The sequence below is a fragment of the Natator depressus genome, chromosome 4 (genome assembly GCF_965152275.1).
Source record: "Natator depressus isolate rNatDep1 chromosome 4, rNatDep2.hap1, whole genome shotgun sequence".
In the NCBI taxonomy this organism is placed as follows: domain Eukaryota; kingdom Metazoa; phylum Chordata; order Testudines; family Cheloniidae; genus Natator; species Natator depressus.
Genome location: NC_134237.1, coordinates 10,462,706 through 10,474,489, shown reverse-complemented (window position 1 = coordinate 10,474,489; position 11,784 = coordinate 10,462,706). Strand labels below are relative to the sequence as shown.

Here is an 11,784-nt window from a genome sequence, read left to right as displayed (position 1 = left end):
GGGACGGCAACCCAGGGCCCTGAGCCCCACCACTGGGGGCTGAGCAAGTTAGCTTTGGGCTGCCCCATGGCGTGGGGCCTCGGCAGCTGCCCTCCTCGCTACGTCCTGACATCGAGCCTGGCTTTTATATGCAGGAAAAGTTGTGGCCCAGCTGGGCCGTGGTCGTGGGCCAAAAATTCCAAAGGTTGTTGCAGGGGAAAATCATGACCCCGGCCGGGAGCTCCACCAATACCCCCGCTTTAAATTCTATTTTCTAACAGGTGTAAGTGGGGGAAATGGTCCTGTTATTGTGAGGAACTTTCCTGGCTTCTATACTGCCCCGGTGGAATTGGCTAGTGAAGGGATCTGCATCCTCGCTCCCACTCCCTTTACCCAGAGGCCGGCCTGACCTCGAGGGCTCCCCTTCCTCCCGGCAGAGTCCTCGCACCCCAAACAAAGCTGGGTCCAGGATTCCTGGGGGGGCTCGACCGCCAACCTTGCCGTGGTCACTTAGGACAGGGGCGATGGTGTCCCCACTCCGGGGTGCTCTCTTCACACCGGACGCTTCCCTGACCCACTGATCATTACATACAGTTCAAAGCAAATACAACTGATTAAACAGCAACTAATAAAAAAATAAGGAAGAGTGGAAAGCTTAGCAGAGAGAAGTAACCCCGCTCTGGGACACAAGGCAAGTTCAGTCTGTTCGTCACACGTCCCAGCCCCGTCTGTGCTGCTGGGTCAGACACTCGCTCTGGTGGTGGCCACAGGTCTTCAGGCTCTAGGTGGCAGGACCCTTCCTCCCAGCATCACCCCCGCCCCGCTGGGGTCTGGCCTGCAAGGCCTCTTGGCTGGGGGCGTCTCCCTGCATTGGCCCTGCTGCCCAGGGCCCCCCTCGCTCTCCCCAGATGCTCCCTGCACGCGGCTCCGGCCTGCTCCAGCCTCAGCTCGGGCCCCTCTGCCTCCAGCGCGGCTCCCTGGGCAGCTCTGCTCCCAGCCCAGCTCAGGCTGCTGCTGCACTCTCCTTAGCTCGGCCCGCTTGGCTCACGGAGGACCGGGACCCTGGACTCCTGACTCCCTCATTGGCCTGCCCACCCTGTCAATCAGGCTGACCTGGAGCACTGGCCCCTCCCCATTGGCCTTGGGGGCTGTGCCTATAGCTTGGTGCACTGAATGAGACACATGATGTCGGGATTATTTTTCCCAGGGTCCCATGCCGCCCTCCCTTTCGTTTATAACCAAACACTTAGTTTCCCTGCCCCATATTAACTGACAGGGGAGAAATCTAACTGCTCCCACAGATTGCACACTTCTGAGCCAAAGAACACAACAATCTAATTCAGCAGGTGGCTCTTCTATTGAAATTTCATACTCTTTTCCCATGTACTCGTGGTCTGAGTTAACAGAAGGGTTTAGGATGGCGAAAGGGACTGAAGAAGTTGCAGAGGGGGATACGGGGGTGGATGGAGCAACAAGGGGAAAGAAATGGGGGGAATAGAGGAGGGAGAGTAAGGGAAATGGGGGGATGAGGGGAGAGGAAGGGAGGGGAGGGGAGGAAAGGGACAAGGAGGGACAGGGTGAAAGGGAGTTAGTAAGAGGTGATAGGGAGGGTGGAAATCACTGGTATGTGTAGCTCGGCAACTCGCCCTGGTCCTCTCCTGCATCACTCAGCTCCTGTGCAGCTTTTCACAATGTCTCTCGCACTTTCAGCACCTGGAATGTCACATTGTCAGGCTTTGACGACCCCCAGCAGTGACATGTGGTGACAAAGCAGGGTCTCCCACTGGCACCAATTTTAAAAGGTAGAATTGGAGCCCTCAAGTTGCTAGAGTAACCACGGACATGAGAGGAACCTCTTATGCTGCCTGAGAGACTTGGAGCAGGTGGAAAAACTAAGCAGTCCTTGAAGACTGATGGAGCAGCAGACTTATAAAAAAGAAAAAGAAAGACTCTTACTACCATTTAGCAACTCCCTAAATTGGATAGAATTGACCTGCGCAATTCCGTGTGTGCTGTGCAATGTTTAAAATGGCAACATGATTTTTAAAAGTGTTTGCCGTGGAAGCATAAATATTACATCACGCACTATAAATATACTTATGTACACACAAACAAATAATTACTGGCAGCAGAATACTACTGTCATCAGGGTGGATAAAAATTAATGATTTTAAAAAAAAGTAAACATACCCCAGATTTTATTTAAATCATATTTTTTTAAATAAACCTATTTTAAATTAATTTTGAAATTATGACATGTTAAAACCTAAACTACTTATATTACAATAATTTAAAGTAAATACAAAACCTAATACTAAGCTCTATATGTTTGCTGCCAAGTTTTAAAGAAAGTTAAACCACTGAACTGGTGGAAGTCACTGTCCAATTGGGAGTTGAAAAAGCAGAAAAGCTTGTTTTCATCTTCCAATATATAAATAAAAACTAGGTGTAAGAGGGTGAGATTTATTAGTTCTAAAATCTTGAAGGACCTAGTAACCAGGAACAATCAGTTCAGTTAACCAACTACAGATAATACTCCCTTTGTTTAATAAATCAGATAGTTTTAAATATAAAACATGTTTTGATAAATTTTGATAACTTTTTTCCTATGTATCCAGCACTTTTAAAAGTAGTTTTATTTAATAAAAAATTGTAAAATGCTCTTTTGTGCATTTTATTTAATTTGAATTTCATCCAAATAGAGTGTGACACAAATCACAAGTAAATAATTAATAATCAATTTAGTAAATAAGGAATGTACCACTCACCTTTTTCTAAGCATCAAAAATGTAAAAATGGAGAATCTGAATAAATGTAAGTTAAGCAATATAATTACTTTAATAAACGTGTAAAAGGAAGAAGGCCATGTACTCTATTACAGTGGAGAGGACAAACAATGTCAATGGCGTAGGATTTCTTGTGCACTGTGTATAGAACTTCTGGGTTAGCAAGAAGCAGCCCCACATTTGTGTAAAGGCTATGTTTAGTTACAAATAATATGTTTCACCAGTTACCAACCAACAAGAATCAACCTTTCTTTAGGAAAATAACTAAAAAATACAAATGCAAAACACAATTAAAACTGATGAGTTAAATTAAGGTTTACTGCTTGCTGATTTAGATCAGTGATTTAAGCTGTTTTGATTTCAATCAGTCCACCCTGTCTGTCATCCTCACTGTTTAACTTTGAGAAGAGTGACTACTATCCCCTAAGGTGCAGGGCATCTGCCGCTCACTTGTGATTCCATAAAAAAAACAGATTAGTGTTAACTGCCCTCCCATTCATTATAAGTTAGCCAAATTGTATATATCCCACTGGTAAGTTTCACAGGAGTAAACACATACATACAGAATCTTGTACATATTTACATTTGGGTGTTATTTTTTTCCAAGATGAAAAATAAAAGGCATAGCCCAAAACAATGAAAACTGAACCAATACTTTGGATTTTTTAAACTCAAAAACTCCTATTCTTCCACTTGTGAAGGAAAATGTGACTTCACAACAGATGCTGGTTATCCCTTAATTCAGTTTGTCTCTGAAGAAGAAATGTACCGACACCAGTTTTATAGGCTTTATTATTTTAAAAAAACCTGTCCTTTAGTAACACATTGTCATTTTATTTATTGTCTGATCCTTTTAACCCATATCACAGAATTGTGCAATGCATGTGCATCCACTACATGTCATCAGCAATATCCCAAGGGCAATTTCTGATTAGCACTGTGAGGTTGCAGCCACATTTCCAGCACGCAGCCTGGTAGGAATTCTGGTGGTGTATTTCCATGCCAAAGCCTCAGACAACATCAACTTTCATTAAAGCTCAATGCCAAAGCAAAGAAGAAATATACAAACTGTGAATGCGCTTGCCTCTTTAAACAAATGCTTCTGCAATGATGTTGTATGTTCTCTTGGAACAAATAAAATGAATATTGTATTCACTTCTACCTGCAAATCCACTCTAAAGCAATACAAGAAAAATCCCCTTTAAATCATTGAGAAGCACAGTGAAGCATTTACCAGGAACTCTAGCTTTACATGCTCTGCATCTTTTACCCCCTAGTGGCAAGTGGCTGTCCATTTAGACCTCTTACGAAGTCACAGTTCTCGTTAGCTAATTAAATTAAAATAAAACTCTACGTTTGGTAATTTGTACGTGCTCTTAAACAGAACTGTTTCATCTTGACAGTTGCAGGGATGGGGACACACCACATTACTATATACAGTCAGTCAGTCCTTAAGCAGACATTGAACTCCAGCGGCGAAGGGCCTGTGTAAAAAAGCATGTTTGTTCCAGAACCAAACTTCACTGCTTGCCAGGAACAACATCTGAGTAATCCTTCAGTACTCCAGCCAAATGGTCATTGTGAGTCTTAAACCGCCGTTTCTTCTGAGAAGCAGGTTTCTTCCTCCTCTGAATAGGAGCCTAAAAGGAGAAGGGAACAGTAATCACAAGGCTGCCACCCAGGTGTACAAGGATCTGACCTCCTTACAGAATTCAACATTATTCACTGAAGTCTGAAATGTTGTAGTAAAACAGTGCTCCGGTGGGGAAAGCAGCATATTATTTCTAGAATTAAGTGATGGTATTCTCGCTCTCAACTTTTACAAAATGTCACTTGTTTTAAATATTTTCAGTGAGTACTGGCTGTATGGAATATACCCCTCTCTGTTTTGAGCACCATAGCAGAGTCAATGTGTTGATACAGAATATACTGTACACTGCATAGAAAATATTATATATGCTCTATACATCTACACAAGATATGGCCAGTGGCAACACTGATTATTCCCCATGAGTTTATATTTAACACCCCAAGGGACTGGTATGAACCTGTGGCAACAGCTATGTGTTGACAGGCACCAAAATATCTGGTGTGGAGATGAACAAGAACCAGGGACAAATTCTTTCTTCGCTACCACATTAAAAATCATTCCACAGAAGGGTTGAGAGTCTGAGGTCTAAGGTAGGACAACAGAGATGTAATACGCTATATATGAATTAATGTCAAAAGCCTATTTTAAGGTCAACAGGGCCTTTACGGAGAGGTCATAGCTATGTTTTGATCTCCAAACAAAACCACTTGTATTCGATCCCCAGCCTTTGTGGTGGGGTTGGCTACATGCTTTGTATCAATACTTAAGTTGGCTAGCTGGGGGAAAAAACCTTCCCACCATTTTAACTGATTTCACCACCCCACGACTGGACGGTACAGCTTAAGAAAAAGCAACTTGTAAATCTGAAGTGGCTTTTTACTGTTCCCTCTCCTCCTTGATGCCTTGTGGATTACACCAACCTAAACATGAACTCATAAAAGCTGTAGGAGGTCATAGTGCTACAGAAGAAATCTTTAGGTCCAAGAGAGAGACAGAGTAATTGTGCATATGCGCCATCCCATTTCACTGATTCTTCTCCATTGGAACTAATCTCGTGGGAGCTGAGGAAAAGGCCCATTTGAAAGATTTGTAATTTATATCTCTTACTATTTTCTTTGGTCCAGCTTCCTGCATGGAAGAAATACCCTGTCGTTTCAGATACTCTTCTATTTTCTCCTCATCCATAGAATCCACAGGAATGCTCCTCCACAGCTTCTGAAATTCTAAAATGCCAAACAAAGCACTCAGTCCATAGTCTGGTGAATGATGCACAGGTAAAAAACCATCCCATTCAGGGACAATATGACTATGCAAACATCAACTGCCCAACACTCCTCCACATCATTCTATGACAACACGGATACCAGAAGTCTGATTGCAAACCACAGTAGGAGTAGCATCACAGAACGAGCACTCAGTTAGCCACTCTGAAAATGCCAGCTGGATTTCTGAGAGAAAAGATGTTAAATTATAAAGGTCAGTTGAAACTGACTTCTGTGCTGACTACACCCCAGAGTCTGGCTAGTGAGGAGCACTCTGCAAGCAACACAACATTTTGATATTAACTCAATGATTTTAGCTTTTGCTTGGCACGTATGCAGCTCTTTAGATCTTCAATGTGCTTTACAAACCTCAGTTCAAAATATCCTGATCACCCATTAACTCCAGCCAGAGACAGCAACTTAATTTTCTGAGATTCGGCTGCCATTATCACAGGAGACTTGTCAGCCTCCTACTCTAATTGATTGAAGATTTGAGACATTTACTGCATCAATCTGCTGGATGATATTACCACTATAATATAAACAATGCCATACAGTTAATGGAGTTCTAAAGTCCTTCCTGTGTTAAAGAGAGAAAAGCTACCTAAGAACCCTGGAAGCAGGAAAAAAAGAACAGAGGAGCAAAGTCTTAATTGGAGCAGCTGTCATCCACACTGAAAACACTGTGCATCATTGTAAAGTTTCATAGATTCTCTGGAATGCCTTATCCACGAAGCGACTGGTACAATCCCACCTCCCTTCATTCCACGGGCATTAAGTTAGATATACCCTGTCAGCAGGTTTGGCTAACAAACCATAAATAATACACAAGGCACACAATGCTGTGCAAGACTAGATTTTTTGACTTTCCAGATACATTTAATATACAGTTGTCAAAACAACTGCAGCTCATATGCCCTCAAGAAGTTATTTTATGCGGTATGGTTTAAAACCTTGATGCTGGTAAACACCCAGTGACATTACCTGCTTCAGACACACTGGCTCCATTTGCACTTACTTTGTTTAACTCCATAACACAGTTGTTTTGGGGAAAAAAGGCTTACAGCACTTTATAAATTCAGTTATGAAACATTAACATTTCTGTTAAAAGACTACATCACACTCCTCAGTATCAGTTTTCTTTCTTTCCCCCACCAATAAAAAAGGAACTATTTTAAGCTTTTCACAAAACAAAGATAAGGAGTTTTAACAATACAAAATAACTGTGTTTCTGGTCATGTCACCCATGACGACTGGGCTTGTAGCATAATCAGATTAAATTTAAAGCAATCCTCCTTTCTGTCGGTGGGATGAAGAACCCCACCACAAATGGACTGGTTTATCTGGAAAAAGTCATTTCTGACATTGCCCTGAAAATCCATTTCAGTAAAATTTCTCTCATTTCTTCCATGTATTTTTTTCAAAGCAGCAATCACTGTCATACGGAGGCTGAAGTTGATGACTGTACTTTTTACAGCCCTCACAAGTTGTACCTACACACTTCCCAATTAATTAAAATGGAAATCCTCTCTCCCTTCTTTCCCAGACTGTAGGCAAGATCCAAGGTCACTTATTTTTTTGCAAGAATGACTTCCATAGCCTAGGTCCATCTCCTGGAAAGGGTCCTGTCTCCTATGTCTATGAGCCTCTTCCACTGGTCAATGATGCTCCCACTACAGATCTCTCGGGGACACCACTATTTACCCCTCTCCATTCTGAAAACTGACGCTTTACTCCTACCCTTTGTTTCCTATCTTTTAGCTGGTTATTGAGGACCTGAGAGGACCTTCCCTCTTATCCCCTGACTGCTTATTTTGCTTAAAAGCCTTTGTTGAGGGACCTTGTCAAAGGCTTTCTGAAAGTCCAAGTACACTATATCCCCTGGATCACCCTTTTCTATATGTTTGTTGATTCCCCTCAAAGAATTTTAATAGATTGGTGAGGCAAGAGTTCTTTGCAAAAGTCATGTTAACTCTCCCGCAACAAATCTTGTTCATCTATATGTCTGATAACTCTGTTGAAACTAATTAGTTTCAACTAATTTGCCTGGTCCTGAAGTTAGACTTAGCAACCTGTAATTGCCAGGATCGACTCTGGAGCATTTTTAAACAATTGGTGTCACATTAGCTCTACACCAGTCATCTGGTACAGAAGCAGATTTAAGTGATAGGTTACATACCACACTTAATAGTTCTGCAATTTCATATTTGAGTTCCTTCAGAACTCTTGCGTGAATACTATCTGGCCCTGACTTATTACTGCTTAATCTATCCATTTGTTCCAAAACCTCCTCTACTGACACCTCAATGTGGGACAGTTCCTCAGAAGACATGATCTCCTGATCCCCATAACTTAACTAGTGAGGATCTGATGATGTCAGTTATAGGCATTCATTTCTGGAATTCAACCGAATTCTCAATACAAGCCTATTATGGGTGAGAATCCTAACTCTTTTAGGACATGAGGTAAGATGAGTCTCTGGATGTTTCCTATTGTCCGATTCCCATGACAACTGGTACCTTGGCTGTTTGGTACCACAACCTGGTCTCATTAGAAAAGTGGTGCTGAATGATATGAACAGGAAAGCAAAGTACTACTCTATAATTTGTGAGAAACAATTTCCTAAAATCACTTATTTCTATCATGTCCACATTCTAAGGTGATAGGCAGTTTAGAAATGCATGTAATAAGTATATAGAATAAATCCTAGTTAAATACACTGAGAGCTTGGTTATAGTATGCTACATTCCTTTTCGAGGCTATTCAGTACATGGCTGCATACATGTGGATCAACTGCTTTTATCATTTATGTGATACATACTCTACAGCCAAAATGCTAAAACTTTTACATGAAAATGTAATATTATTTCTACAGTGCTTTATAATGAATACAAATCATTTGTCTCCTTATCAGAGCTCACGTTGCATAGACAAGACAAGAGTACAAGTACACAACCTACTAACAGCTGTGCTCAATGATGGATTCTGGTGTACAAGGATGCCAGGGAGAGGATGAACAGTTAATCATATTGTACAATCTTTTCAAGAACAAAGTGAAAAATTAACACCGGAAAATAGACAACTTCTGATGTTCTAAAGATCAAAAGAAAAAGTTGGTACCTATGGTTCATTTCTAACCATGATAATTCATGTCTCTATTTTTTTATACCGTGGTTATAACTTCATACCCATCTTTTTAAAGCAGATTACCAACAAGAATATTAACAATTAGAAGTCAACTGTAAAGCAAAAATTGACATTGCATGCAAACAGATAATGAATAAATGAATCCGCTTTTGCAGACTAGTTATGTAATATCCCGCAACTCCTTTTAAAACAACATTGCTTCATAAATCTAACTGCATACAGAGATATTGTTTGAACTGGATATTTGCATCAGGCTACTTATTTTCATGTTTGTTTGCAGGTGAACATTAGCACCAAAGCATCTCAGAATTACACCAGAACTATTTAGGACAGTCAGAGTTCACAAGCATGCATTCTACTGCAAACAGCAGACACCAATGGATTGGTTTAGTTCTGAACTTACATGAGTAAAGCAGAGAATGAGTACACAGCTATCATCCCTCTCTAGGCCCATATACGCTAACAATTTGGATTTAGGGTGTCACCAAATGGATACAAGAAATATATTCATTGTCTAATCAGGGAACAAGGAATCAATGCACTGCCAGAAATTACACTAAACACAACCAGATCTGAAAAAAACAAGCCATGCTGTTTTACTGGTATAGAACCATCTTGCTCCCCAATTTTGCAGCTGTAACAGCTAGCAACTGGAAACTGTGAGAGCGGAGCCAGGTCTGAGGTGTTCTGGTTCTTTTAAAATTCATGTTAAATTGGGCAAAACCTGAATATTAGGGTTTTTTTAAAATCTGGAAAATTTTCAGAGGTTTTCAGTAGGAAAATCAAAAATGAAGGGCCCTACCAATCCCACATGTATTTGCATTTTGAAACATATCAGCACTTCCAGCGTTGATAGAAATCTCTTCACAGATATTTAAGAAGACAATCCCTAAAAGTACTAAAATCAATACCACCTACACTACACTCAAACGTGAAAGGATGTTCTACAGGGGCAGCAATTTCTTAAATGTATTCAATTTCTTTAATAAGTGTATGACTATACTAGCTTTTCAGCGTTCACCCAGTGCATTGAGACATGAGATCAAAGGAGAAGGGCTTTAACACCCTCCGCAAAAGTACAAATACTTAGCTTAACTGCAGAGCCTGAAATTTGCCATTGCTTTTACAAACCTTTTCTTCTATATTTTAGAAAGAACTGATTAATTACCCAAGAAATTAAAAAGGAACACATGCAGTCTCAACCTTCTTTGGCTAATCACATTCCCCCTTTTATGAAGGTCATTTAATAATTCAAATTGCCCCAGGGTGGTACAGTGGAGAGGGTAATTTAGGTAAGACTTCTGCACCACCCAAAAATTGCAATAATTCACTAGTTTATCCAAACAATCAGGGAAAGTGATGTAGAAAAACTTGTTCAAAACATATTTGAAATCCTTCACTTCTACTGATGGTCTCTAACAAGCCATTGAGAATACAATGTAGATTCAAAATTGTAGAACATCATTTTGTACAACAGTGCATCCAGGAGTACTGAGTCCACATGCCAGGATAAACTATTCAACAATTAACTATTCAAAAAGTTAATCACCTGCTAGCTCAGGCTGAGTAAGCCAACATTTCAGGGTTTTTTTTGCGGTTTTTTTGTTTATAACACCAAGGCTACTGACGTACATAATTAGCTGAAATATGATGGTAAGCAGAGTGAAACCTGTCTTAAGCAACCACGTATGCAAACAATTTTTGTTGATCCCTTAACAGATTCTCTTAACACTGAGAAGAACTGTAGTCAATACACTTGAGGATACTCTGGGGCAGTCTCTGGCCAAGAGATGGCCCCAAGAAGCAGCACTCTCTTCTACAGGTTTCACAATATCATAGCATGATTGGCTAATAAGCTCTACCCTCTCCCAGCTATGCAGAGTGGAGGGCAGGACAGACATGCCATTTTTGTGTGAATGAAAATATGGGATTATGCTGCCACCTGCAGATCAAAGTAAGAAATGCCACTTTGTACTACAACTTGACATAAAATCGTAATTTCAGTACTGGTCCATTTATCATATATTTTAAATGCCTAATTGTCAGACATCACAGGATCTCAACTAGTTTTAAACTATCTTCCCCCTACCAGTTAAACAGCTTTTGTCAGGAAACACTGCCACCACCTATTGGGAGGGTCATGTGATCTAAAAAGGGGAATAAATTCAGCACTAGATAACTGATCTCAGTAAAAAGCATATTTTACAGAAAACTGCTCAGCCCGTACATTTTAAAAAATGGTGTCATATGGTGTATATCACTGTGAAGCGTGGCCATGCCTTTGCTCTAGGCTGAAGTACCAAACGTATGGAACTTCTCGGTGCTGGAAAGAAGTGTTCAAGGTATTTAGAGTGTAAGTAAAAGATTAGAAAGTTTTCATTTCAGCAGCATCACGGCCACACCCAGCACTGGTTTAACAGTATTTCCAACATGCCAGATGGAGAAAGGGAGAATTCGCCCAGGAGAACTGTATCCATTCCAACCAATTCTTGAAACCAAGCCTTATTTCTCTCACTCCCTTAGGCAAGGAGCAACAGGCTCAGCTCAATACATGCATAGTTCTTTACACATGGATAGCATATAGGCCTGAGTGGGTGGAGGGAGTCACTCCCAAGTCTTTTCTCTAATTTCACTAATTCTAGCCCTCAAGCCCTCTACAGCCATGAGTACAGGAATGAGATTCATAGAGTTTAAGGCCAGAAGGGATTATTAGTAAGGCTACGATTTAGTCACAGAGGTCGCAAGTCACAGAATCCATGACTTCCAGTGACCTCCATGACTTCAGCCTGCAGCAGCTGGGAGTACCCCACAGCTCCCGGTGGGGGCATCCCACAGTTCCGGGCCGTCACGGGTGGCAGGGGGACCCCCAGAGTTGCGGGCGGCAGGAGTACCCCGGGGTCCCCTGCAGCTCCCAACCATGGCTGGTGGGGGACCTTGGAGCTCTGACACCCTACCCGCAGTGGAGGCCCTCGGAGCTCCTAGCCATGCACACAGCTTTCCCACCCGCAGATCCCCTTTT

General features: G+C 41.5%; 1 protein-coding gene across 1 annotated transcript in view; it reads right to left on the bottom strand.

The window, feature by feature from the left end:
- Nucleotides 1-2,855: 2,855 nt before the first annotated feature.
- Nucleotides 2,856-11,784, bottom strand: part of GTF2E2 (general transcription factor IIE subunit 2) — a 61,107-nt gene continuing 52,178 nt past the window's right edge. The window contains exons 7-8 of the mRNA XM_074950383.1: nt 5,464-5,579; nt 2,856-4,405 (exon numbers count right to left, since the gene is read on the bottom strand). Coding sequence (XP_074806484.1) covers nt 4,286-4,405; nt 5,464-5,579 — 236 coding nt within the window. The 3' untranslated portion in view covers nt 2,856-4,285. The remainder of the gene's footprint in view (nt 4,406-5,463; nt 5,580-11,784) is intronic.